Genomic DNA, 26,290 nt, shown 5'->3' on the forward strand with positions numbered 1-26,290 from the left:
ACCGCCGCTTCGAGTAATCGGGAATATTGGCTGGTTTCAAATAGTTCGGAAGTCCAGACTATCAATATGGCGAAAATTTGGAGCGCCTCAGTGAGACAAAGTCAAGCCTTGGTTTCATAATGGTCCACCCGCATCGATGCCGAGCTATGTCTAATCGTAGGATCTGGAGGCTGCAATGTAATCCGGCTCACCTATGAAGCATCAATATTCGACGTCTGGACTGGAGTAGGAGAGTTGGGTTGGTAATGCGACTAATAACGCACGTGGCTAAGCTGTTTTGACGTGCAGAAATCCGACCAAAACCGTCATGTGGTAGCTCAAGCACTTCGGAGTCACTCAGGCTGGATGTAGTTCACTGCTGGGCTGCAGCATGTGCGAATGGGATGATACGAAATCACATTCTGGTAAGTTTCTTCGGCCGATTTCTAGAAGCTTGCTTTAGATCCAAGGCACCGACGCCTGATGGGAGCACGTGCTCAGGGTGAGCAGACAGCAGCGGAACCTGGAACCTGGTGCACGTACGACGTGCTGTAACAGGTCGAGTAGTACAGTTTTGGACAGCAAACTGCAACTGTACCACTCATTTGAGTAATATCTCATACGTCTGATGTTGTCCTGGAAGCATTGTGCTACTTTCCAGAAGGAAGAGTACTATTGACGATTGATAGCGATAGGAACCGTTGGCCTGTGCACTCTCGCTAAACTTTTTGGCCGACATTAGCTTTTGTGAGAGCGCAGGTCTACCTCCCGCCACCCGCCCATCAAACACAATGGTAGGTTCACTCTCTGTACAGCGCTATAAGGCATACTAATAGCTGTTATAGGCACCAATTTCAGGCAAAAAGCGCACTTCCGCCCGTGCGAAATCGTCGCGCGCAGCCCGTCCACAGGCCACTCTTCCCACACCAGCCGACGACGCACTCTTTTCTTCCTCCAAGAAAGACAAGCGCACTATAAAACACTCTGCCTTTGTCAGCAAAATCGAGAGGTCCTCCTCGAAGATCCAGAAGCGGCGGCGGCCAAACAAGAAGCTGGTCACGAACCTTGAGTCTCTCGCGGACGCTCTATCCGGCTTGGAACAGGGTGATGGAAACGGCGAGCTTGTCGTAGGACAAGCCAAGATACAGAGGAAGAGTCTGAAGAGTAGACCTGGAGCTATGAAGAAGAAGGAGAAGTTAGAAAAACTTGAGAAAGAGAGGTTCAACATGAACTTGGCACAGATGGCGACCACTTCGACAGCGAGTAGTGCGACGGGAAGCAACCCGGCAGCTGATCGATGGGCAGCGTTGAAAAAACATGTCAAGAATACTGCAGAGATCAAACCCGAGTTTTTGCAAAAATGAGGTGGTGTAACGATTTGTCTACTGGCACCTACTGTATTGCTGAACCTGAGTCTCCTCCGCATGCCCCAGGATATCGACCGAATCTGGAGTTAACGATTCAGAGTCTTTGCACTCCACGACAAGAAGTGGAAGCTACGCGCATTTTCCAAATTCTTGGAGGTGCTTTCTAGCCAATCTCCTCTTCTTTGGCGACACGAAGATGTGTCCGATCGAAGAATCGTTCGGGACTGGCGCCATTCGCATGAAGGACAACGGGATACATCCACGTGGCATCCTAAGGAAGTACCGCGCATCGAAATAGCAAGTATGCATCCGAATGGCAAATGAAGCGCTACTGGCTGATCAATATTGTCCTAGCACCTTAGCGCCACAATGTCTGCAATCCAGGACAGGACGTGGTGTGAGACAATTTGTACCCAGTGGCTGCTTCGAGGATGAAACTACTTCCGCGACACGAGCTCTACTTCGATACGAGATTGTAAGCATCCCATTTGCACATGCACATGTAAACAAGGGAAGCTATCAATATAAGCATTTATCCTGCCCTCCGCTAAAGTGACCCATATCAACCATGACGGCGCTGGCCGATCCCTAATCTCTCCATTAAACTTGTTTAAGTATAGCCGCACGCTAGTAGCAGTGACGTCAAGCCCCTGGCTATGTACCTCCAGTTGAGCACTACAACAATGGCGCCGGCGAGCGCGGAAAGATTGGAATCTTCAAATTCATAGTGGGTTTGAACGGAATGGTCTCGTTCGCCTCTTCGATTCCTACTGCTCGGACCCCAGCGGCACTGCCACGCTGGTGCTGTGATGAGACATATCAACACACGACATCTTCCTTTATTTCTTGCCGTTAACTTTGTCCACTTCAAGCGTGTATTCACTTCTTCTGTCGCTCGTACGGCTTAAGGCAGGATGTCTTACATAGAGAGGCAAACAACGCGTATCACCGGCTGCGAACGAGAAAGCCCAGAACTCGCACGCACTCACAGCGCTATCGGAGGCACAGGCAAGGTCCCAAACGCAAAAAAGCCCCGGTCACGACCACCGCAAAGCTTGCGCGACAAGCTCGGCTTCCTCCATGGCCACTTGCCCGGGCCATCGGGTCCGTACAGCGTCGGCTCGATGGATATTGAGGTCACTGTACCATCACCACGGCCAGTATCCGACATCAAACGCGATGGGAAGCATTTACTCCGACTAGAGACTGTTCTGTTCACCCTATACTATCCAGCTGCATTTGGCTCAGGTATGGGCAAGGCTCCAGGAGGATACAAGAAATGGTCGCGTGAGACTTGGTTGGCCCGACCGCGTCCGGAAACTGCAAAAGGCTACGCGAGGTTTGCTGGAATACCGGACTGGCTGGGACAAGCATGGTTTGGCGCGACCACCGCTTTCACAAAGCTCCAAGCGTTTCGCAACACGCCGCCAGCGACCCATTGGCCTCCAGAGGGCAACTCGAAGCGCAACGGTCATAAGATCAAAGAACGTCAGGGCCAGCCACCAGGGGGAGCTTCAACCGAGCCCATGTTTCCGCTACTGATGTTCAGCCATGGTCTTGGAGGCACACGGACGTGTTATTCTTCCATGTGCACCGAGTTCGCCAGTTACGGCTTTGTCGTCTGCGCCGTGGAACATAGGGATGGATCTGGCCCACGAAGTATTATAAATCACGCAAAAGAGGGCGAAGGCAACATCGAAAGTCTGGAGAAGAAGCATAATCTGGAGCACACAGACGAGGAACGTGAACGAGGATTTGATAAGGTCGTGAGTACTATTTGATCCCGTACTGTCAACATAGACGTAGCTAACTGATTAGGACTATTTATTCCCCAAAGGAAACCCCAAGGATACCGCACCCAACAATGAGAAGGGTGTGGACCGCGAGCTTCGAAACGCTCAAATTGAACTACGACTCTGCGAGCTCGAAGAAGCGTATCGCGTCCTTTGCGACATTAGCGCGGGCAAGGGAGAGGAAGTGGCAAGAAAAAATCTTAGGAAGAAGGGATACGCAGGTGCTAGTTCTCGAGGCTTGGAAGGCGTTGACTGGGAGCGCTGGAAAGATCGTTTCCATACCGACAAAGTCAATATGGCAGGCCACTCGTTTGGCGCAGCAACCGTTGTGGAAGTACTTCGGAACACGGATCGATTCAAGCACGTACAAGCAGGCATTATCTACGACATTTGGGGCGCGTTGATCAAGCCCCCAGCAGATGATCCGGCACACCGCATCCGTGTTCCTATATTGGGGATCAACTCGGAAGCCTTCATGTACTGGCAAGCTAATTTTGACGCTGTCATGTCGCTCATGCACGAGGCAAAGGAACAAGGCGCACCGGCGGTCTTGTGCACAGTACGAGGCTCGGTTCACATTAATCAGTCAGACTTCTCTCTCCTATACAACGGAATCACGTCCTTTTTCTTCAAAGCTACTGTGAACCCAGAGAGGGCTATTGACCTCAACATCAGGTACGTATTTATCCAATACAAATTGTCACCAATACTAACATGTTATGTCAGCGCCTCTCTAGAATTTCTACGCGAAGTAACCTCGGGCGCAGGCAAATCAATCATCAAGCGTTGCCTTTTCGACGAAGAGCTCCTACACACCCAGCCTCTCGAACATATGCCCGACGATCATAAACCAAATGATGAATGGATTGCTGCACGACTCAAGATCAAGCACGAGTTCAGGACAAGAATGGCTGCCGGCATGCAGAGGAAGATGAAGAGGCAAATGAAGAATGGTGCACATAATGCGGGAGATGAATTGTGGATGCACGTCAAGCCGAATGCCGAGGAGCTCCGAGAGTGGCGGCTCAAGACAAGGGTTGCTTCTGGAGACTTCAAAGATGACAGTGACACGACTGTAGAGAAAGAGGCAGTGGAAGACGGCGAGCCAGATACCGATGTCGGAGACTCTTCGCTTGGAGATGAGAGCGACCGTGAGCGGCCAGTAGAAACAGCCTATGTGTCCGCAGACAAATCGCAGGATACCTGGTTGGGTGCCCACCCTGCACTGAAGAAGGATCCCAATCCAGCGCAAGAGCATGCTATCTCCCAAAGGTGAACGCAGGTTAGGGAAGCGTCCTTGGATACTTTGGGACTGTTCATGGAACCTGTTAAAGATCAGCAATGAGTCATCGAGCTGCGCGCAGCTCGCCGTCTCTAGTTGCAGCGTAATTGTACGGCACTACGCTATGAATGTCAGTACCACATGGCTTCTCGTAGGGTAACAGCTTTTGTCCAGATAGCGCAGGGAGAGGGGAGCGATGCAGCGCAAGCGCCTGCATCATGGTTGGGACGCGCCTGATTCATTCATGCCTTCCAATGGACGCGTGAACGCGTCACCACCGACCGAGTCTGCTACATCCTCCGCCTTAACAATCATCCGACGTCATTTACACCACTTTCCGCTGCCCGCGGACTCTTCCTGCGTAGTTGTATCTTAGTGCCGCGTCCCATTAGCGCCATGGATCTCCAGGCCTTGTGGACGTCAAGATTTCGAAATGTGGCGAGAGAATCCGCGCCCTGCAGAAGACGCAGCAAGAGCAGCAGAAACCGCACAACCAGCTCAAGATGGTGCACCAAGAGATAACTCAAAGCGCATTCGACACACTTATCGAACCATACTGCAAAGCCTGGAATTCGCGGTTCGCTAAGCAGATTGAAAAAAAGCTTGCCGCTGGAGATTCGTGAGACGTTTTTGGAAGGATTACACTACAGAAACCGATGAAGAGAATATGGGATATGCAACAGTTGACTTCTGGATTCTCAAGACACTGCACTTCGCTAAGCCCGAGAATACTAGACATATAATGGCACTGGAAGTTGTTGCCACCCTGTACAAAGCAAGATGGCAAGCGTATTGGATTCTGGCGAGATCGGGATCAGCCTTTCTGCAGGCTTGTTCGGCGTGGGCCTCACAACGGCTGTCGCCCCTCGAATCATCATCGTTACCTGCGATGTTGACGGATACCGTTCCCCAAAGCCCGATCATAGTTTGAGCGGAGAGGTTTTTGACACAGAATGACAGGACTCAACTCAAGTATGCCTGTACACTACAATCACAGTTCCTCCTTCACTATTATAACAGTTCTGCAGCTTCCAGCACTTCATTTTTGTTCTTGGTCTCAAAAACTTCACTCATGCCACTCACACTTTACTGCAAGTGTGGCACACTCCTGTTTGGGTATTATCCTATTGCGGGAAAACTGTTACAGCTACTTCCAAACGCACTAATGTTATCAAGAACCCACCCACCGTTCGTCAGCGCTCTGAAAATTGTGCCATCCTTAAACGTGATGCGGCGCAGCCACTCGGAGCGAAACGCAGTGCCGTTCAGTAATCACAAATGGCTCCTGAGCCGACGGGCAAGCGACCTCGGCCCGCTATTCAAAGTTGCACCAACCACAAAGGGAATCATTTTGCGTAGCTTGCTGTCTGTACGTCTTGCTGATCAAACGAGCGCATCTAGAATGCTCGAACTGCACTTAGAAATGACGTCTGCACATGTTCAAACGTTTCGTGCAAAGGTTCAGGCTGCGCTTGAGCTAGCGACCACCCACCCATGCGAACCAGGGTATAGACGGGGTCTCTCGCTTACCAAGCCTTCGCCCTAACCATATACATCGAGAGGGGAATGCGACCGTGTTGCACTTGCGGCCGGATTGCTTTTTGTGTTTCGAAGCACTTCTCACGCGAAGGCGTCCTTGCGTCACTTACTCTTCGTTCTCCTTTTCGCGATTGATCACCATCAGAAGACAGTCACGTCGACTAATAGCTGAATACGGTTGCCGCCGCTTCCGAAGTAAGAGTTCTCGCGATAGTGAGAACCGACGGGATAGGGCACGAAAATGGGGAGCTCAGATAGCGATGGAGCGGCTCCATCGAGAAAGCGATCGAGAGCGAGTGCGAACAGTGAGGATTCGAGTGGAAAGAAGGCTAGAGGGCGTCCGCGGGTAGACACCCAGGACGAGACAGCAGCCGATGTGAGTTGGCTCCACAGTTTTCCATCTAGCCCACTTCCCCGGAGATCGCATCGCCACACAAGCTCTACACATCCAGAGCGGCGCATATGGCAAAGTCCAAGCGTCGCGATTACGCGGTGAATCTCTGCCTGTGGAGTCCGCAGAAAAGCATGATGCTTTGCTACACGAACAACACATATCGAACCCCTTCATATTATCGACGACCAACCAACAAGCGATTCTCTAGTCTCATAGTTTAACTAGGCTACCTATGTTGCATTTATTGACGATGAATACAGCGACGTCGCACCCAAATCCGACTTGCACAACGTGCTTACCGGCTGCGGAAAGAGACGACTATCTCATCGCTCAAGGAGCGAAATGATCGGCTCGAATCCATAATTGACCAAATGAACAAGTCCTTCCTGAAATTCAATGAAGCCGCACTCAAGTCAGGGCTCCTTCAGTTCAATCCGATATTGGCTCAACAGCTGAAGTCAGTGACCGAATCCTTCGTTTCTCTAGCCAAGTCGGCTGCAGAGGGACAAGCCGAGGAAGAAGAAGTGGACGAGTCTATCGAGACTAATTTAGTACGCAATCATGAAGTCCAGTCCGCACCACCTCAACGCTTGGACGTCGGTTGGGGTTATTCGACTACTCTTAACCAATCATCCACTCAACATACCTCTCCTTCACCGCCTGAAGAATCGCAAGCACAGAGCCAAAGGGACTTGCCTTTGTTACCAAATTTCAATGCAGAGCAAGCGAAGCAAGGCGGCCTTGTGCAATATAGGAGACCGCAGATCCCGGACCTCTTTACGCAAGGCGCTTCATGGGCACAAGCCTCCCTTGATGAACGACCAAGCGAGCAGCCACTGCCATTCGGACTACTTGAAATTTTAAGTCAACAAGAGTTCAAGCCACCGAATCCCCAGAATCCGAACATTTTCTCTGTCAGCATCCCCACACCGCGGGCAACGCCTCCAATGCCTCGCATCCCATCACCCACATACGGCAGTCTCACAACTAGAACTCCGAAACCTATGTGGACATACAGCCACGATGAGACGACGTTCGCGAGAAGATTGACCCGGGCTTCACTAGAGACAGGGTTTCACTTGCTGGGCTCAGCTAGTCAACGGCCTGCTGCGCTCGAATACATCTTCAGGCTCTCGTTGCCATACATGACACTGAATGAGCTTCGAGAGAGATTTAAGGAGCTTTTAGCTCGGGGCACCGACGAAGAGCTCGACTTCTGGTCAACGCCATTCATTCATCTGGGAGGCGCTGGTACTCACTACCCACGGAAGGACGCGCATGGAAACATCATCAAAGCCCCCAATACATGGAATGTCCGCCGCATTGGCCCTCTTGATAAGAAGATGATACGGGCGGAGAATTGCGATGACCCAAGCCAGAGCCACGACCTCAATATCGACCTGACTGGCTTTGAGGGTGAGTGGTTCGACTCGAACGACGTCGAAGGGTATTTGCAACAGGAAAAAGGCGTGCGGATCGACCCTAAGAGCTCTTTCGTAGACGCATTCGTTGATGACGATGAGCATCATGGTGACGACTACTTTACTTTCAGCGCAGGGACAAACAATTCATCACCTCGCCGCTTATCAAACGACAGTACACCGACTTTTGGCAGCAGTTCTTCACGCGCGCAGTCTCAATCTTCCCTCCACACACCTCCGAACGTCCAAAGTGCCACTAGTGCCAATGTCAACCACTTATTCGCTCCGTCAGACATACCCTTCGGATTGGACATGAGTATGCCGTCGGATTTCGCAAGGCTGCCCTCCGTCGATGCATCCGCGTTCTTCGACCAGCCCCTCGGCTTAGACCTGGCGCCAGGTTTCGACGTGGGCCTCAACAACGGATCTATGCAGCCTCTGAACTTCCCTGACCAGCCGCGCGGCTCGAACATGGACATGTCTTTTCAAGGGCTGGAAACGATGCCGGTTGTTAGACAGAAGCGGAAGAAGAACGTGCTTATCGATGTTACCAAGCTGGTCGACGGTAAGTTTGCTGCGGTCTCTGACAAATTCGAGAAATTGCGAGCTAACGATTTGGCAGAGCTTGTCAAACATGGTGTTTGTTTGGGACGTGCACCGGGTTTCAGGAGGAAGGATGTTGATATGGCATTCCAGGCATCATTGATCACTACGTACTAGAAGGGTAATAGGGTAGTGTGGTTCGGGTATTGCGTGTGATGATTGTCAAGATTGAATCTCGATTTGAGATTGCATGGCGAGTGAAAGTACGTCCCTTCTCGGCTCTATACACAACACGATAGATTGTTATCGATTTGAGACGGTACGGAGCACGATAATGCATGAGTGAAGAAAATATGGTTGATGCTCGGGTTGCTTGTAACTTATGAAATGTAGCTGACAAAGCGATCTTGGCACCCAACTAGCGTGCGCGGCTCGGCTTCAAAACCGCCCAGCGCTCAGCAACGATCACCCGCGACACACCCCAGGCCTCGCATCCACGGACCGGAGCGCAGCACAACCCGGTTGCACGAGCCTCAATACTGCCTCCAGCTTGCACGCAGTTGTGTCCTCGTTGTGCGCCAGCTTCGATAGTACCCATTATAGCTCTACCGCAGCTCTAGACGCTGACGTCCGTTTGCTTGCGCTTGACCGGCCGCGCTTCCGACAGCTGCCTCCATCCCTCGTAGTCCGTATCCACAGGAGTGCAAGTGCACTTACTCAATAGAGAGTCCACCTGGGGAGAGCCGCCATGTCGAACAATGCAGTGGTCAGTACACCCACGGCACGTGGGGGTGGTGTTCAGTTGCAGCAGCATGCTAACAGCGACATCAGGGCTTGGTCTACCAGCAGATCATCGAGCGGGTGATACAGGCGTCGCAGAATGACTTCGAGGAGTTCGGCGTCGATCAGTCGACGCTCGACGAGATGAAGCAGGTACGTGGCGAGCTGCCGCAGCGAGCACCGGCCTTTCTTTCATCGTCGCAACTGCCCTCTGCACCTTTCTCTTTGTCGCACGCGGTCGCATTTTTCCAGTCCTATCATTTTGCGGTCAATCGACGTCGATTTCGCAGAGCGGACGGGCGGCGCATGGCAGCCTGGCGGGTCGTTGGGGCTGGCCGAAAGCGGGGCTGAGTTGCCGGGCGGTCTCGCAAGATCGGGGGGTGCCCTCAGTATTTGGGACGCTTTTTATAGCCCCTGCATTGGAACACGCCGCCGCCAAGCCCCAGCGATCCTTGCTCCAACAGGCATAGCCGGGTCACCTGACGCCCATCCAGCGTTACCTTTCATCGTCCTGCATCAAGTACTTGTCAAGATGAGGTTGCTGACTGTTTTGACAGGGCTGGCAAGAGAAGCTGTCTGGGCTCAAGGTTGCTCACTTCCCTTGGGACCCTCAGCCTGAGCCTACGCGCCACCCGTTGCCGAATTTGGTCAATTTGAAAGGGTTGCCGACGGTGCCGTCCAACGTGGTGAAGCCTGAGCCTATGTTGCTCCCGCCCCTGACGGCGACGCAAGATAGAAGTCCTAGCTATGCCGAAGCGCCCGTCAAGAGCGAGCGAGCCTATGAGCCTCCTCTCTCGTCATACCCGCAAGCTGCCAATGGCGGCTACGCAGGCGGCTTCAATGGTGAAATCGCCCAACAGCGTGCTCATGCACTGGTCGCCCAGCGCATGCACAATCAGCAGCAGAGCCAGCCACAGCAGCAGAGCCAGCCACAACAGCAGAGCCAGCCACAGCAACAACAACAACAACAACAACAGCAACAACACCAGCAACAGCAGCAACAACATGGGGGGCCTATCTCCATGCAGCAACAACAGCAACAGTATCAGTATCAGCAGCAGCAGCGGATGCATGCTGCCCAGCAGCAGCAGCAAGCACAGCAGCAACAGCAGCAGCGTGCACCCCAGCCGATGCAGCAGCGTCCACCACAGCCTGGCCACCCCTACAACCCGTCACAGACGGACGGGCCTGATGATGCACTAGAAGACTGGAAGGCCTTCGTGGCTGCTCGACGTGCAGTGAGCGACGAAGATCGTGCTGAGGCTGATCAACAGATGCGAGCTCGATTGGACGCTCTTGCTTCCCGTCAAGACAGTGGATTGATGATGCCTCTCAACCAAATGCCCAAGGGCCGTAGGCGCAAGGCTGCGGTCCGCGTGCTCCAAGAGGAAGATGCTGTGAAGGCTTCGTCGAGCGCATCTGCCGTGGTTCCAGGCCCCGCTCGCTTCGATGGCGATGACGCCAAGGAGGAAGAGCACGACTCGGATGCCATCAACTCTGACTTGGATGACCCTGAGGATGACGATAACAATGGCGATGACAGCGACGACGAGACAATGGACTACATGCTGTGCACGTACGACAAGGTGCAGCGCGTGAAGAACAAGTGGAAGTGCACCCTAAAGGACGGCATCTTGACCACGAACAAGCGAGAGTAAGTCTTACTATCGGTGCATTTCTATGACAGATGCTGACACCGCACAGGTACCTCTTCCACAAAGCAAACGGCGAGTTCGAGTGGTGATTGCCCTCCGGCTTGTGCCTCGCTACGTTCGGTGCTCAGCCCGGTTTCCTTTGCCTGTCCTGTACTATACGTGATTCCCCTCCATTGCCGATCGTCTTTCGATGCTTCCACCTCACAAACAAAACCTAGGTTCGATCCGTAAGCGCATGGCACTTACCTTGCAAGCTTGGATAACCGCAAAACCACACGGGCGCTTACTTTATCGGATATCTCAATGAGTCCACTTCATGCCGTCCTCTCGTCTTCCGTATACTTTCCGCTCTCTCAGACTGCCAGCTCGAGCGAATGTCCGTACTTCTATCATCTTTCCACACGAATCCGTCCGGCGTTACAGTCGGATTTTGATCTCCCCTTCTCACAAGATGAGAACGGAATCGAGAGCATGCAGGCGTCTACGGAATCTGGATTATCATCCCTTTCCTTTTCATCATATTTACTCCTCTTCGTCGACTTACCTCCTCATGTTTGAGGGAAGCGGGTGGGCGCGAATATGAACCACATGGTCGGCATGACAGTGTGGGCGCGGTGTGGAGCGTCTTCCCAGCGCGATGCAAAGTTCAGATAGACCTGTACGTTAGCGTCTTTTGCGCACGTCTCCTTCGAGAGACAAATGCCGCAGTATAGGCGAGGCACTTCGCTACGGCTATAGATGATCAAACCGTAAAACACAGCGCTTTTTGCTGAACATTGAGTGTAACCGATGTGGCAATGTCTTTCGAAACATGTGATTAACTGGGCTACATACCGTACAGCTCATCCTCATCCTCCATGACACTCCCATTGCTGTCTTCCCCCTCGCCACCCAGAAACTGCGTGTCATCCCCCTCATTCTCGTCCTCTTCAACAAGCGGCACGAACCGAAAATCAACAAAGCTCACCTTCCCAGCCTCGACCTCAATCATAAATTGCAGGCTCAGCACGCCTTGCTCATCCACCCGGACGCTGACCTTGGTCGCCACGCTCATTGCCCTCGCCGCGCGTTGTATCAGGCTAAACTTGTAGCTCGCTCTAAACGTGGACGTCGGGTCACTGAGCTGGAACGTCTCTAGTAGGTTCGCAGGAGGCGGCGGCGGGTCCGCTGGGGGATTGGTGGGCGGCGGGGGCCGGGTGGGGGTGTTGTTGAATTCAACGCGCGCGGAGCCTAGCGTGCCGGAGGAGCTGAGCGCGAAGTACGGTTTTCGACCCCGAGTTCGTGCCCAGAGAGTGAGTTTCTCGGGACTTGTGGACGACAGCTCGGACACAGCGTCGTAGAGCCATGTCCCGCGCATGATTGTCTTGAGTGCCAGACTCTGCCTGTCGAATGGGATCTCCTCGCTAAACGCAGGCTCGTATGTGGTAAGGTTGCACGTTGTGCGTATCGTTGCTTCCGTGAGAATTATGGAGAGCGGCGAGCCTGGCGCATCGTAGGCGATGCGGCACATGTTGTTCATGCCGAGGACATTGTTGGTGAAGGCGCCACCTGTCGCAGTCGAGGTGGGGTTGTCGCGAGCCCATGGAGGTTTGGAGCTATTCGGATCGGTGAGGCCGAAAATCTGGAGGGTTTCTAAGAGCGCGGGGAGAGATAGTTGGAAGGTGGGGAGCGTGTCCTCGGGATCTTCGTCTTCTTCGTCGTCAGAGTCACCAATCTCGCGTTGAGAAGGGCGCTGTGGGGTGGGTGGGCGGAAGGTGTAAGTTGTGAAGAGGTCCTTGGAGATAAAGGCGGAGCCTGAGAATAGGTGAGATAGCTTGCCTGTAGAACGGAAAGTATGCGTGTACCTTCCATAACACTGGCCTCGTCGACCGAGAACTGCAGCCCCCCTTCATTGATTTGTACGTGTGCTTTTTCGGCGAAATTTATGCAGCGGAGGAGAAGGTAGAGTTGGCGAGCAGAGCTCGACACGGCGGTAAGGAGCGGTAGCTCGTCTTCATCGTCCATGATGTACTATGGGGCTGTATGATATGCGTTTAGTAGTAGATGTGGTGAGATAGCGGGAAAGCAGATGTGGTATCTTCGAAGTCTTGACTTTATTTCATTCCAGTAGACTACAGGTGGCCCCGAACGCCGGCGGATGATGAGAAGGAAATCAGACGTATACACCGACCGCGCAGATCATGTAGACTGCGCCGAAGCTATGGCACGTTGTCAGATGATGCAATGCACGCGCGAAAGCAGGCCACGTACCCGAATGCTAACGAAGCTGGTACACCGAGGAGCGGGAGGTTGATGAACTTCAAGTCTGGGCCAGTTAGTCGTGCGTTCTGCGAAGCGGCATAGACTGGTTGGCGCATACTCAGACCGAAGACGCCGGCGAGAAACAGCGCTGGAGCGTGTTAGCAACGGCATCTCCACGCAAGCTCGCGCATCCCCACGTACCAATCAGCAGCAGGAAAGCGCCGACAGTGAACTGCGAGTCCTTGGAGATGGAGGGCTGGTACGGCGAGGAAGCAGCAGCCTCCCAGACGGCAAGCAGCGGCGTCGACATGGAGAATTCGGGGCAATTGTCCTGGGGGTGTTGGTCCAGCGGGCGTCCGGTACTGCTTGGTGTCCTCAACGCGCAGCCCGAGGATCGACGTGGCCCGTGCATGGCTCCCGGCGGCGGGCGCGACTTCCGACCTTCACATCGCGGGCAGGAGCGCGCAGACACACCAGGGACGCCGCCATGGGTGCCAGCAACGACGAAGGTAGGTGCCTTTCCTTTTTTGACATGCACGCATCGACCCCGACATACCACCTGCTCGCCGCAGCCCGCCATGTCGGCGCGCGAGAACAGCGACCGCCTGCGCACGACGCTGGGCTATGCGTCGAGCTCGCCCCCGAAACTGCCCACTTCCCCGCCGTTCTCGTCGCCAGATACGCTACGAGACACTCCCCCAAAAGCCCCCGAGGCTCCTTCCCCGTCGACCTCGCCCGACATCCCCCTCAGCCGACTCAGAGCTCGCCATTCACGCCCCACTCTGCGTTTCCCACAGCCTCTGCTTAGCGGACCGCCTGCTGACAATGCCCCCTCTTCTCCAGCCAAGCGCAAGGCCGCCGCGCCTCTGAACCCAGAATCCCCCTCAAAACGACCGAAGCAAGATAGCGAAACGCCCGAAGCTCCGCCGCAGCCGAAGAAGCTCATACCCTTTCCCGAGAAGCCCGCCGTCATCGAAGAGCGAGAGGGCGATATCGAGTTCAGGGTGGTCAACAATGACGGCAAGAGGGAGAGCACCATCATCCTCACTGGTTTGAAGTGTATCTTCCAGAAACAGTTGCCCAAAATGCCCAAGGACTATATTGCACGTCTGGTGTACGACCGCACTCATTTGAGCATAGCGATTGTGAAGAAGCCGTTGGAAGTGGTAGGGTATGCTTGGGAAACATATCCGGGATTATTGAGACGAGGGCTAACGCAACGCAGAGGCATCACGTATCGCCCTTTCCATGGGCGCCAGTTCGCCGAAATCGTCTTCTGCGCCATCTCCTCAGATCAGCAAGTCAAAGGCTACGGCGCTCACTTGATGTCCCATCTCAAAGATTATGTCAAAGCTACCTCGGACGTTATGCACTTTCTTACCTATGCCGACAATTATGCTATCGGCTACTTCAAGAAGCAAGGGTTCACCAAGGAAATCACACTGGAAAAGTCGCGCTGGATGGGCTATATCAAGGATTATGAAGGCGGAACAATCATGCAGTGTAGCATGGTCCCCAAGATCCGCTACCTCGAATCCGGGCGCATGCTCCTCAAACAGAAAGAATGCGTCAATGTCAAGATTCGGAGTGTCTCAAAATCCTTTGAAGTACACGCACCACCCCCGCAATGGAAGAACAGCCTCACCAAAATCGATCCCCTTACAATCGCAGCGATCAAACGTTCTGGTTGGTCGCCCGCCATGGACGAGCTTGCACGTGCACCCCGCCATGGTCCAAACTACAACCAGCTTCTCCACCTGCTCAACGATCTGCAAAACAACAGTAATGCATGGCCGTTCCAGCAGCCCGTGAACAAGGACGAGGTTCTCGATTACTACGACGTTATCAAAGAGCCGATGGATCTGGCCACCATGGAGGAGAAGCACGAAAAGGATCTATACCCCACACCAGAAGACTTTGTCCGCGATGCCAAGTTGATTTTCGACAACTGCAGGAAGTACAATAACGAGAGCACTCCCTATGCCAAGGCCGCGAATCGGTTGGAGAAATACATGTGGAGCAGGATTAGAGAGATTCCCGAATGGGCCCATCTCGAAGCGGACTATGGTGGGAAGTGAGCCTTTTTTGGCCGACCGTATTCCGCACAACCTGGGATGGCATTTCTATTGTACTTATTTAGCGGCATTGGTTTGGAGAGTAACGGCGTTCAAGGCTCGAATCCCGTTTGTTATACCCCAGGTTAGAGACCATGGGGCCGTCTGGCTAGGCGAAGCACGTTGTCAATTATTGCATCATTCGACGACTCAGGTTAATCCTCTGTTTGTCCATCCATTTGCTCTCGACCGCCTCTCGCCTCGAGTCACCGCCATACAACGCAGCCCCGCTTGACTGCCTCGGCGTTCTCGACCCTCGACTGCTACAATATGTTAACTCTTTGCGTGCTTTGACGGACCCACAAATTTTATACTCCGCACGACCACAATCGCACAATTCAGCATGGCAAATCCAAAGTAGGTGCTCGAACACTTCCTCATCGAGGACAAATTTCTCTTCCACATCCCGCTCACTACTACCGTCCACAAAGCCAATCGCGAACTTGAAAAGGACGCCGGCACCGGCCAGCGGTTTCAGAAGATGGGAGCAGAACTAGCAAACAGTTCAGGTGGTTCAAGCATACTGTTGACTGGAAGACGTTAGAGGATGTGGGTGTGAAGAAGGGGATGGAGGCGTGGTTTAGGGTTGGGAAGAGGGAGGTGGGACTGTTAGAGGATGAGGAGAGGGCGATGGAGGTAAGGACGAATGGAAGGAGGGTGGGGACTTGAGAGGGTGAGAGGAGTACGAGGGTTGGCGCACAGGGATGAGGGTAGTACGGATGTATCCTTAAAGCTCAGTCTACGGATGAGTCTTTCATTCTTTGAGAGACTCCGTTGCATGTTTCCTTTGGGTGCGGCGCGTAGTGTGCTCCAGTCGAAGCACAGGACTGGAGGTCTAGACTTGCGAATATCTAGCGATGTTCCTGTTGTTTAGTTATGATACCCAGGCTCTTCTTTCTTCACCATTTGGCTTGGGTGTATGAGAGTAAAGGACACATCCTCGAATGAATGGCATCTTTGAACACGTTCAGTCCATGCCCGGCTTCTGCCTGGTCTCAAAGCTCATTATAGTCCTCAGGTATGGATGAACGTCTCCAAGTTGCATCATTGTGATGTGCGTCGCACCCACCGAAAGATAATTGCACGCCGAGAAGGGTTACCGGTAGCGCAACCCCAATTCGATGTCTTCCCATGACATCTCAGCCTCGCGCGCTGCAGACATTAAACCCACGTATGCCCATATAGAGTAATCTCCCTCCTGAATTCCTTTCAAAGTTTTTTTATTTTTTCGGTTCTTGATTCTGATGCCTGTCGAGACGACGCTTTCGGTTAATGTATCTTTAGGGAACGCGATGGACCAGCAGCTTCAGCAGTCAGACCATTTCACAAATGAATCCGCGGACCTCGCACAGCATGGGGAAATATATCCGCAGCCCGAAGATCCCTTCGTTGAACCTTTGTATCGATCCGTGCTGGCTATCGACCCAGACACCGGCTTCTACAGAAGCAACGCATGAATCGCAGAAGATGGATCTTGCCCCTTTGCAGGACTTCAATTTCGACATGGGCTTCCCGGACATACAAGGCTTCAATGTCGACATGAAAATAGCGGGCGAAGCACTTCCGATTGCTACTTCCTTCGGGGAAGTCCAATTAAGTCCCGCCCCATCATTCACATCAGCAACGTCGGCTTCGTGGTCCAATGTGGCGGGAGTGAGGTCTTGGCACAAACTGCACGATTTAAACTATGTTTCAAGATGATTCACGACACGCCAGGACCCCTTGTGGAGTCCCTTTATATCATGAAAGGCTGCACGGAAACTACTACTACGAAGGCACGACGATCCTCTCCAACGAAGGAACCACAGATTGTTTGCAATCGCTGCTTGGGTACTACTTTTAGATGGGATGTCTGCATTCTCTATCTTAGAGCGACTGGACAAAGACGCGATTACATAAATTCTTGAATGCCTGATACAAATGTTGGGAGTTTGCGCATTGAGAGTTCAGCCGCTCTTGGAGCCCTAGCTAGCCAGTTCTTGGTTTTTTTTTTATAAAGACTCAATTGACACTGTTACACAGTGTTTAAAGAAAATACTGCAGCTTTGTATGTCTCATACAGCTCTTACTTAAGGCTTATGAAATTCTTATATGTCCCATAAAACTGTAATGATTGCATATCTCTCCCGCCGCATAACAGGCTCCATTGAGCCTTCACAGAAACCCGAAAAACCTCGTACGGCACAGTCCTGTTTATCGTGTGACGTGCAGCACGCTCAATATACAGGAAGTCTGCTCCGGATTGTACAAACTATACACCTTGGAGATTTAGCTCGTTCCATAGCTTGGATATGACGCAGTTCTCTTCAAGTAGCACCTCACGTTCTTGAGATGCCTATGATACCTACGCAAGCTCTCCTCATACGCCAAGTCCTTCCGACACCCTCTTAATCACCTCAACAACCTCGCCCGGCCGACTCAACATCGGACTATGACTACTCCCTTCCAAGACCACCCTCCCAAACTTGGCTCGCTGTTGCTCCGCCGCAGCTACCATCCCCTCCTGCACTTGAATCGGGATCGCCCTGTCTTCGGTACAAAAAACAAACGTACTCTCCACCTCCCTATATGCCGCAAACTCTGTCTTCCCAAAGTAGCACTGATAGCTAAACGGCACCAGCCTCTCTTCCCACTTCTTCGCCTCGTCGTCACTTAAATCCCCGTAGAAAATCTCGCGAGGGTTATCGGGACGCACGAGCGTCTTGTCCTCCTGGACGATGAACCACGGCAGGTCTTTGTTTTGGAGGGCGTCCATGAGCGAGACGCCCACCGGCGTGATGAACGCCGAGAGAAACACGTAATGCACGACTCCGCCTTGCTCCCCTCGCGCTTCCCGCTCGCGGCGCGTCAATCCCTTGATGGCTTCGTTGGCGGGCACGCTGCCGTAGCTGTGCGCGACGACGACAACGTCTTTCCCTGCTTCCACGAGCGGCGCGAGCGCAGCCCGGATGGCGGATATGTCGGGCTCGAAGGAGGGGACAGGATTGTGTGAGTTCGATGGTAGGGCAACGGAAACGGTGGAGTAGCCGGCGGCAGAGAGGGGCGCAGAGACGAGGTCGTAGCAGGAGGGGAGGTGCCACGCGCCGGGGACGAAGAGGATGGTGGGTTTAGATTTAGTGAGGGACATGTTTTGGGTGGTTGGCTGAGTAGCGGGCGAGCTGGGCGATGGGGTAGGTGCGTGGTTTGGGGATAAGGTGGGCGTGTGTCGTATGTAGAGGGGAAATAGCAGGGTATTTATAGTTGCTTTGATGATGATACCCCGAGATGCCACGAGTGGAAATTTAGATATACTTGATCAGTGATTCGGTGATTCGGTAGCGGGCTGATGGGTTACGGTACTCAATATTGCGGAGTCTCGTGTAGGATTTCGGACGGATGCGATGTTTGATGCGTGTAGAGCAGTCGCGATTTGGTTGATATGGGCGGCGTCTTGATGCAGTGCTTTCGGATGTAGGCGGCATGTGGTGGTTAGTGGAGTTTGCGGGGTTGCTAGAGTTTCGGGGACGCGGACGGAAGACGCGGGGTGCGGAAGTACCAAAAATGTGGGTGGTGTCCGTACCTTGTGGGCTTGCGGTCGGTGACAAAAAAAATGATCGAAAACATCTCCACGTTTGTGGAAGTGACGCGCTGTCTGTCACACGTGCAGGGCTGTAGAGCTTCCTAGGTGGGAGGAGAACTTTCCCAGAAACTCCGCTGGGCGATTCCCACAAGGAGCAAGGACTTGAAAGGATCTATAGACAAACAGTCCCATTTAGACTTTGTGAAAGTAATATAAAGCGTTATGCTAGGAGAGTTTGACAGAACGCCTCCCAAAGCTCGAGCACGCTGGCTCATTCCTGACCAGGACGCCGTTTCCCTACCCAGACTGCAATGCCGCCAAACGAGGCGCTTGGAAAAAAGGCCAATTATACCCGGAGCTGACACCAACATTGATGATGTCTCTGTCGGAGTTGTAGCTGTCCTCGGAATCCTCGACCTCGCTCTGCTCAATCTTCGGGTTCTCCATAATCAGGGTGTTCATTTACAGTGAATCCCAGTCCGAGAAGCTCGAGATCATCAGAGGGATCATGCCACGGGCATAGCCAGTCTCCTGGAGGTTCCCATGGATTACTGCTGTCATCGTCCAACAGCATTCCGAAGGTCCGGTTATGCAACATCCCCAGGGCTGCTACATCCATGGGCCTCAGAACACGCCACCCCCCTTGTCCTTTACAGCTTCACAAAATTGTCTCACGACGTGTCTCTCGCCACAAAAATGCTATAATCGTACTTTCCTTGCATCGCGGGGGTGGCTCTCCATAGGACAGTAGGGGCACTTGAAGCGTGTGCCCTTGGAAATGCGGTCGAGGGATTCTTGTGCTATTACATGGCCGCATGGCATCATCATGGGAGGGTTAGCGTCGGTAGATTGCTCCTTGGAGACCGGGCAGACGAAGATGGAGTGGAAGTGGTAGGTTGGCGGCAGAGGGATCTCGACCTGTTCACCGTTGTTAGCTTTGCGGCTCAAGACAATATCGTTGTCTCTCAATCGGCGGACACGAGTTGGGAAGGAATAAGGTCGACTTACTGGGAGCTCATTCTGCGTTGTCCATTCTGTGCGTGTCTTCTCCATGATGTTTTGCAGCTTCAGCAAATGGGGCAGGGCGATGGCGCCAGCCGTAGCAGCGATGTACAGCGGTGAGTCAGCCGAGAGCCCGAGCAGAGAGCAAAACTCGCGAGTAAAAGAAGTGGCGACTTCTTCCCAAGCCGTGCTGTTGTAGAAGTACCTCCGATATGGCGAATCCTCGACGTTCTGCCAGTATGCCATGGCACCAATGAGCTGTTGGATCTCATTTGCATATCTCCCTCTGAAATGGCCGAACTCACGCCGCGCGTATTCGTATGCCGCGAGCGGCCCTTGGGGATCTTCTTCCATGGGCTCATCGTCGTCGGCATCGAGCTTTTGTCCCACAAACAGACACACGAACTGCAGTCTGCACAGCTCAAACTCCAAGTTGCTCCCGCGTGCTTCCAGCAGATCGCTGCGCTCTCGTGCCCACCGTATCGCCGGCTTCAGATTCCTCTCCTGGCGGAGGTCGTGTAGGATGAGGTACATGTCCTGAAACTGTTCCTGAAGCTTCTCCGAGTTGAAGGATTCTTCTGCCAAGTCTGCTTCCCAGGAGTCGTTCATCGAAGGGTTCGGTGTACTCGCGGTGGGTTCAGGCCGAGGGGGATGGCGGTGGGCTTCTTGGATGAAGGTGGAGGCTACCGAGAACTCGCCCTCGCGGAGGAGGTGCATGGAGATGGCGCGGTTGACGAGCTGCGGGTGCGAGGAAAGAGCATCGTTGGAGGCGGGCGGGATGGGCTTGTCTTTGAACTTCTGTTGCTGCATCAGTCGCCGCATGGTGGTGGGACCGGCGGGTTCGGCGTACCTTGTCCAGAGCCTTGCCATATTTGTTCAGGCCCGAGTAGATGGGCTTGATGTCCTTCTGCGCCTGCTCAAGACTCCTCTTGACGGGGTCTTGGAGCTTCGCAAGGGTCAATGGTGCCGTCTGCGGGTCTGCGCGCACATGGTCAGGCGTGGCTCAGCGTTGGGAGGCGCGATGGGGGCACGCACCTGCAGCGATCTTGTCCCGAGCTGCAGAGAGCACATCGATGGCGTTCTGGACGTCGCGGATGCTCGCCGAGAGGTTTGCCGACTTCTCCAGCACGTCGAGCTGCTCCAGCAGCTCGAGCATGCCCGTCGGCGGCGGCGGCGGCGCCATGGCTCGGCGCGGGAGGTGGCTACGAGGGAGTGGAGCTAGACTGGACGCAGCAGCGAAAGTGGCCTGGTAGTGGATTGAGGGTGCAAGAGCCCGTTGGGGCCATGGCGTGCCGGCGAGGGCGTGGGGATGGGGTCGCGGTGGTGAGCTCGGTGATCGGAGCAGGCATGCTGGCGTGTGACGTGTGGGGGACGGCACGCCCAACCGCGCCGACCCACCATCAGTGTACCGTGTATATCCCGCTCGTCGCCGGCCAGATGCCCACTTGCCACGCGAACAATGCATAGCGCTGTCCTCCCGACCAGCCGCCCTATTGCCTTCGCCCTCGGGCTCGCGGGACGACGCCGCAGTCTTGCGCCGGAGCTGGCGCGAGCACCATGAAGCAGCTGCCACGCCAGCAAAAGCACAGCCTGTGAGGAGAACAACGCCAGACAACCGCCGCCATGTCGTATAATCTGCCCATCATGACCGCCGCCCCGCGCGACGTGGAGAGGGAGAAGGACCGCAGACGACCCCCTACATCCTCGCCCATCGACGCCGAGCCTGCACCTGCCGCGCCAGCCTCCAAGCACATGAGATCGAACGCGCCCGAGCTGTCCAGAGCAACCACGGCCATCGACGACGAACATGTCCAGCTGGCCTCGGCAACCCACCAGCGCTTCATCTTGACCGACGGCGTCGCCGCCCGCTACCTGGAAGAAGATGCCGCTACCCAGGTGCTGTCTCGCCGCGAGAAGATCGAGGGATACGAGATATATCTGGTCGAACAGTGGGCGTGCTCTCGCATCCACCCGACCTTCATCATCACAAACTATACTGGCGATCCGAAGGACGTCGTCTACGGCCATGTGCTCAGGGTCCCAAGAGACGAGACGCAATGGTCGCCGCAGCTGCGAACCTATTTTAGAGCCTTGGACCAATTTCATGCGCGGAGAAGAGAGACAAGCTTGGGAACAATCATGGTTACGAATCTGAGCAGCTTCCCCTCGTCCTTGACAATCATTCCCATACCAGAGGGCGATCTAAAGAAGAACAGAGAGTACTTCTTCGTCAACGAGAACCTGAAAAGGCTTGGGTGCTCTGGCCGTACTGGGATCAAGCTGGCTCCTCCTAGTGGTGCCACGCAGGCAAAGTTCCACCAGCTGTACCGAACGAGCGATAAGATTCCGCTGAACAGTTCCGTCATCGAACTCGTGAAGCTGTGCCAGGTTGCATTGGTGCTCTTCGGCAACCTCGAGCCTGAGTATGCCGACGGTCTGTTGTGTGACATGACAGAAAAGGCCATCAATGACTGGTGGGTCGAGTTTGGCAATGAGTACTATACCGTCGAGCCACACGATGGGATCCTGGGGCCTACAACCGTCGCTGCCCTGCTGGGCATGCTAATGGGTGCACGTAACAGATTGCGCGCCTACAACGCACCTGTCTCCAAAGACGTCTTCGATATTGAGAGTACCCGCCGCGGCATCTCCTACTTTCAGAAAGACCAGAGGATCGCCAAAACTCGTCAATTGGACCGACAAACCCTCGAACGCTTGCGCCGCGCAACTGCCAAAGCTGCAAGCAAAGAAAGCTGGGCGGTACCGCGCGCGTTCAAAGGTGCCGTGGCCGAGCTTGGAGGAAAAGGCGGCGAGATGGTTATGGGCATGGTCGGTGCGGGTGACAAGGCTGGAATTGCCGACATCGAAACCACCGACATCGATCGCTTTGTAGAGCTTGTGTCTGGAGAGCGGTCGAAATGGTTATGGTATGGGAAACCTCGCAAGACCGCGAGTGGTGATATGTTTAGCCGCCTACCCCGAGAAGAACGATCGGTTTCACCGGACGAGCGGGGCCCTACACATATTGCGAGCCTTATCAAGAGAGAGTCGACACTTGAGGCTCACAGCTTCTCAGCACGGGATAGTCGCGACGTCAAGCGTACAGATACACAATTGGCGATCGATGGGTACGACAGAGAAAAGGACCCCAACTCGAAGCGGGCAGCTATCAAACGAGCTACAGAGAGGATCGAGACAGGAAGTGGGTTCCATCGCATCAAGGATGTAGTCGGTCGGCGCAATCATCAGCCCAAACCCAGCAAAGACGACTCCCATCCACAACATACCAAGTCAGACCTTTGGCCTGCGGCTCCTCAGAGCGGAACTGGTCCCATCACGTCGAAGACCGACGATCCCAAACAAAATCAAGACATACGACGCGAAGCTCTAGCCGGACGACGAACAGTCAGCAACTACGGTCCCAAGATTACCCAGGTTCTCACAGAAACACCGACAGCATCAGCCAGCACCCTCGACCTACAACGCGTGAGCGCGCCTCAAACGGACGGCGCTCAGGAACCAACAGCATCCACTGGAGTAATCGACCCGGGCTTGTCCAAGACACATACCCCCGAACCATCTATTGCAGGTTCTATTTATCACGGCATCGACCTCAACGACAAGCTACCTTGTGACGAAACACAAGATTTCCCTCCGTTGCTCCGGCGGACCCAAAGCAACGACCAACTGGACCCCTACCATCGAATGCACCGCAACGACGACTGGTGGCCACGGCACCTCTCGTTCAGTATTGCAGAAGAGAGCGTGTTACGGTGGGAAGGCCTCGTCGCGCCTGATACCGTGGACCCGGACCAGAAACAGAATCTTCCCGAGGCATTAGCCACGACTGCATTGATAAGTGAAGAGGCGAAGCGGTTGCATCACAAGATCGCGCTTCTCTCCTCGCTCGACGCGCAGTGGGCCACGACACACATTTCTACCATCACAGCTCTCGACTCTGCGGCCGAGCAAGACACCTTGCAGCTCGACTCGCTCTATTACCCTGCGCTCGATAGCTACCAGTCGTTGCGGGAAGACGCACATGAGATTATATCAGGCAATCGCGCGCTGTTGCAGGAGCAAGTGCGTGATCTTACTATGTTGAGTGATAAGTTGGAGTATGAGATTGGGAGTCTCAGGAGTAAAGTTGATGACGTAGAGGATGGCGTTGAGGAGCTAGAACGCCTAGTTGAGGGCTTGGAGAGCAGAGTTGATGAAGTCGAGAGCCTGCTCGGCGGCGAAAAAGAAGGTTGGCTTGGGTGGGCGTTACGAATTGTCACTGGTTTCTAGACGGCGGCGCGTCCTCGGTGTACTAATTGTACAACAGTGTTGCGCAACTTCATATAGATGTACAAGTAGACTTCAGTCCCACCGCCTCAGATATAATCAAGATCTCGGTAGCTTACCGAAAAATCAGATTAAATGAATCGTTGAATAAGTGGACCAATGGTTCTCACCGCCCCTCTTTGAGCCATATCTTCGCATATTTAGAAGTAATTACACTCCCGCGTATCTTATTTAGTGCTTTTTCGAGTTTCAGCCATGGTGGTACAACCTTTTCATTTCTTTTCTTGAACCACATTATGGCACTCATGTGATGGCAGCATAGCGAGTTCTTCAGCCTGCAGGCTCGCTGATGAGTGTTCATTAGGCTGTTAGCACTAAACACAGCAGCAAAACTGGCTACAACTGTTGGTGCTCGAGTTAGTTGGATAGAATAAGGAAACAACCGGTGGGTCGAAACATCAACATGTGAACCATCACATACCCACTGATGTCACACTACCGTTCTCTCTCCCGAACTAGATGCAACCCTTGTACAACATGCCAACAAACTTGTCACAGCATCACCATCTAATTAACCTATCCCTCTCACGATACACGAATCCGATACGCGAAGCGTTTCCCCACATCTTACAGGGCCACTCCAAGTTCTCGCCATCTTATCCGGCGGCGGATCTACCAACTTACCCGGTCTGCAAAGCTGTTTGACAACATGAACAAGGTGTTCCCCGCGATCTGTCCTCGGCCTCATATATCACGAAGCGCTAGCGCGAGCTCTACACCCCGAATTCCCCACAGCTTCCCCACAGACACGGAATAGTAGGCTATGAGGTGAAGCTCAACCGGCGATTCCCACGAATGCTCGCGTGGGAGGTAGGGAGATGTTATGGGCCATTTCTTATAATATTCGGACATGTGGATTTTCGATTGGCGGCAATACGTGAAGGGGTGTATAGTGGGCAATTAAGAGTTGGAAAAGTATGATTGAAGCCAAGATAGGAGGGCTGCTATGGAAATTCAGCATGTGCAAGGTCCGCAGGTGCTTCGGAGGGACATATAAGAAGTGAGCGTGAGAAGGGAGTCCTACCTTACCCACACGAAAACACGCAGCTCTCAGCGCAACCACACCACCGACACCCAGGATGAAGCACACCCTCGCGCTCGCCCTCATGGCGTTCTCTCTCGACGCCGCTACGGCGTCCCCCTTGAACGTTGAAGCCCGACAAGGCGTAGGCCTCCCACCTTACACGTACTTCCCATTTCCTAACACACACCAGGCAGGTTCCGGCGCAGGCCCCTACGCTCCAGGCACCTACAAGACCGACTCCAGCCTCCAGTCGCACACAATCTACTACCCCACTAAAACGCCCGCCAACAACGAGAAGCTGCCCGTCCTTATCTGGGGCAACGGCGGCTGCTCCAACGTCGGTACCTCCAACTCCGCGCTGCTGCAGAACATTGCGTCCTACGGGTTCCTCGCGGTCGCAGAGGGCGCGCCGAGTGGCGGGGGCACGTCCAACTCTGCGAGCATGAAGGCGGCCGTGGACTGGGTCACGAAGACTGCCGGAACGGGCGCGTACGCGAATGTGGATGCGAGCAAGATCATGGCGGCGGGATTCTCGTGCGGCGGCACCGAGGCGATGGACAATGTGTGGGATAGCCGGGTGGACACGATTGGCGTCATCAGCTCGGGGCTGCTGTCGAACTACACGGCCGCGAGCCAGTGGCGCAAGCCGGTGCTGTTTGTGCTGGGTGGCAGCAGCGACATCGCGTACCAAAATGTAAGTCCTGCTTTCCCTTGCTTTTTAATGCTCTTTTCTTCGGCAATTTCCGTCATATGATAGAGCGCTACGATTAACGCGGGCTGACATGAACCTCCCACAGGGTGAGCGCGACTTCAAGAATCTCGCCGCGGGTGTGCCTTCGTGGAAGGGCAACATCAACGTCGGCCACGGCGGCACACTGAACAATGCGAACGGCGGCACCTTCGGGAAGGCGATCCTCAACTGGCTGCTCTGGACCTTCAAGAACGACACCACTGCGGCGAGCTACTTCACGAGCGGGTACAAGGCGGACAACTGGCAGGTGGAGACGCATGATCTGGACCAGTTGAAACCGTTTTAGGTGCGTGGGTGGGGATGCCTCGAATCCAGGTAGCTGCTTGAGATAGTCTTGCTGTGTGATACTGGAGTTCTCTGGGAAACCAATGCAATAGTGGTCAACGATCGAGATGCATCACCACACTTTGCTTTTGTTGTGTACACACTCCATTGCCAGTCGCCATTCCAATACGCCTCACTTTCGCTTTCTTTTCTATCACTGCGGTGTCTGCGTATT

General features: G+C 53.9%; 11 protein-coding genes across 11 annotated transcripts; 7 read left to right on the forward strand and 4 right to left on the reverse strand.

Annotated features, from left to right (window-relative positions):
- Positions 1-770: 770 nt before the first annotated feature.
- Positions 771-1,343, forward strand: CC84DRAFT_1179929 (uncharacterized protein; the record flags this gene model as incomplete). Its single annotated transcript, XM_018180445.1, has 2 exons — positions 771-773; positions 825-1,343. The coding sequence occupies 2 exons, from the start codon at positions 771-773 to the stop codon at positions 1,341-1,343; spliced, it is 522 nt and encodes a 173-aa protein (XP_018031176.1).
- A 917-nt stretch (positions 1,344-2,260) lies between these two features.
- CC84DRAFT_1100886 (uncharacterized protein) lies at positions 2,261-4,415 on the forward strand (the record flags this gene model as incomplete). The annotated part of the gene is made up of 3 exons (XM_018174888.1): positions 2,261-3,112; positions 3,165-3,814; positions 3,866-4,415. The coding sequence occupies 3 exons, from the start codon at positions 2,261-2,263 to the stop codon at positions 4,413-4,415; spliced, it is 2,052 nt and encodes a 683-aa protein (XP_018031177.1).
- Positions 4,416-6,725: 2,310 nt separating this feature from the next.
- On the forward strand, positions 6,726-8,495 carry CC84DRAFT_1221378 (uncharacterized protein; the record flags this gene model as incomplete). The annotated part of the gene is made up of 2 exons (XM_018183269.1): positions 6,726-8,340; positions 8,398-8,495. 2 exons carry the CDS (start codon positions 6,726-6,728, stop codon positions 8,493-8,495), a joined length of 1,713 nt encoding a protein of 570 aa, XP_018031178.1.
- A 654-nt stretch (positions 8,496-9,149) lies between these two features.
- CC84DRAFT_1101526 (TFIIA-domain-containing protein) lies at positions 9,150-10,842 on the forward strand (the record flags this gene model as incomplete). Its single annotated transcript, XM_018174919.1, has 4 exons — positions 9,150-9,375; positions 9,539-9,618; positions 9,656-10,752; positions 10,803-10,842. Coding segments are annotated over 4 exons (1,443 nt in total), but the record flags the coding sequence as incomplete, so codon positions are not given.
- Positions 10,843-11,534: 692 nt separating this feature from the next.
- On the reverse strand, positions 11,535-13,147 carry CC84DRAFT_246369 (Rad1-domain-containing protein). Its single transcript, XM_018185661.1, has 4 exons — positions 13,113-13,147; positions 13,004-13,058; positions 12,598-12,951; positions 11,535-12,547 (listed from the first exon to the last, which is right to left on the reverse strand). Exons 3-4 carry the CDS (start codon positions 12,755-12,757, stop codon positions 11,580-11,582), a joined length of 1,128 nt encoding a protein of 375 aa, XP_018031180.1. The 5' UTR covers positions 12,758-12,951; positions 13,004-13,058; positions 13,113-13,147; the 3' UTR covers positions 11,535-11,579.
- CC84DRAFT_1221381 (uncharacterized protein) lies at positions 12,906-13,304 on the reverse strand (the record flags this gene model as incomplete). The annotated part of the gene is made up of 4 exons (XM_018183270.1): positions 12,906-12,951; positions 13,004-13,058; positions 13,113-13,142; positions 13,196-13,304. 4 exons carry the CDS (start codon positions 13,302-13,304, stop codon positions 12,906-12,908), a joined length of 240 nt encoding a protein of 79 aa, XP_018031181.1.
- Positions 13,305-13,572: 268 nt separating this feature from the next.
- On the forward strand, positions 13,573-15,072 carry CC84DRAFT_1101523 (histone acetyltransferase GCN5; the record flags this gene model as incomplete). Its single annotated transcript, XM_018174918.1, has 3 exons — positions 13,573-13,780; positions 13,838-14,165; positions 14,220-15,072. 3 exons carry the CDS (start codon positions 13,573-13,575, stop codon positions 15,070-15,072), a joined length of 1,389 nt encoding a protein of 462 aa, XP_018031182.1.
- Positions 15,073-17,201: 2,129 nt separating this feature from the next.
- Positions 17,202-18,580, reverse strand: CC84DRAFT_1168049 (alpha/beta-hydrolase). Its single transcript, XM_018179309.1, has one exon. It carries the CDS (start codon positions 18,233-18,235, stop codon positions 17,468-17,470), a length of 768 nt encoding a protein of 255 aa, XP_018031183.1. The 5' UTR covers positions 18,236-18,580; the 3' UTR covers positions 17,202-17,467.
- Positions 18,581-19,202: 622 nt separating this feature from the next.
- On the reverse strand, positions 19,203-20,825 carry CC84DRAFT_1229341 (uncharacterized protein; the record flags this gene model as incomplete). The annotated part of the gene is made up of 4 exons (XM_018183662.1): positions 19,203-19,585; positions 19,676-20,467; positions 20,520-20,647; positions 20,705-20,825. 4 exons carry the CDS (start codon positions 20,823-20,825, stop codon positions 19,367-19,369), a joined length of 1,260 nt encoding a protein of 419 aa, XP_018031184.1. The 3' UTR covers positions 19,203-19,366.
- A 253-nt stretch (positions 20,826-21,078) lies between these two features.
- On the forward strand, positions 21,079-24,070 carry CC84DRAFT_1168052 (uncharacterized protein). Its single transcript, XM_018179310.1, has one exon. The coding sequence runs from the start codon at positions 21,293-21,295 to the stop codon at positions 23,957-23,959; it is 2,667 nt and encodes an 888-aa protein (XP_018031185.1). The 5' UTR covers positions 21,079-21,292; the 3' UTR covers positions 23,960-24,070.
- A 1,025-nt stretch (positions 24,071-25,095) lies between these two features.
- Positions 25,096-26,082, forward strand: CC84DRAFT_1128002 (uncharacterized protein; the record flags this gene model as incomplete). The annotated part of the gene is made up of 3 exons (XM_018175785.1): positions 25,096-25,182; positions 25,231-25,734; positions 25,838-26,082. The coding sequence occupies 3 exons, from the start codon at positions 25,096-25,098 to the stop codon at positions 26,075-26,077; spliced, it is 831 nt and encodes a 276-aa protein (XP_018031186.1). The 3' UTR covers positions 26,078-26,082.
- Between the last annotated feature and the right edge of the window lie 208 nt (positions 26,083-26,290).

The sequence above is a fragment of the Paraphaeosphaeria sporulosa genome (assembly GCF_001642045.1).
Source record: "Paraphaeosphaeria sporulosa strain AP3s5-JAC2a unplaced genomic scaffold CC84scaffold_11, whole genome shotgun sequence".
Classification (NCBI taxonomy): Eukaryota; Fungi; Ascomycota; class Dothideomycetes; order Pleosporales; family Didymosphaeriaceae; genus Paraphaeosphaeria; species Paraphaeosphaeria sporulosa.

Bases quoted from the DNA above. Each gene is read 5' to 3' on its own strand.
- CC84DRAFT_1168049 (XM_018179309.1), bottom strand. From the start codon at position 18,235: ATGTCCCTCACTAAATCTAAACCCACCATCCTCTTCGTCCCCGGCGCG.
- CC84DRAFT_246369 (XM_018185661.1), bottom strand. From the start codon at position 12,757: ATGGACGATGAAGACGAGCTACCGCTCCTTACCGCCGTGTCGAGCTCT. The intron at 12,548-12,597 runs GTACACGCATAC...ACCTATTCTCAG, and splicing joins CGAGGCCAGTGTTATGGAAG to GCTCCGCCTTTATCTCCAAG.
- CC84DRAFT_1168052 (XM_018179310.1), top strand. From the start codon at position 21,293: ATGTCGTATAATCTGCCCATCATGACCGCCGCCCCGCGCGACGTGGAG.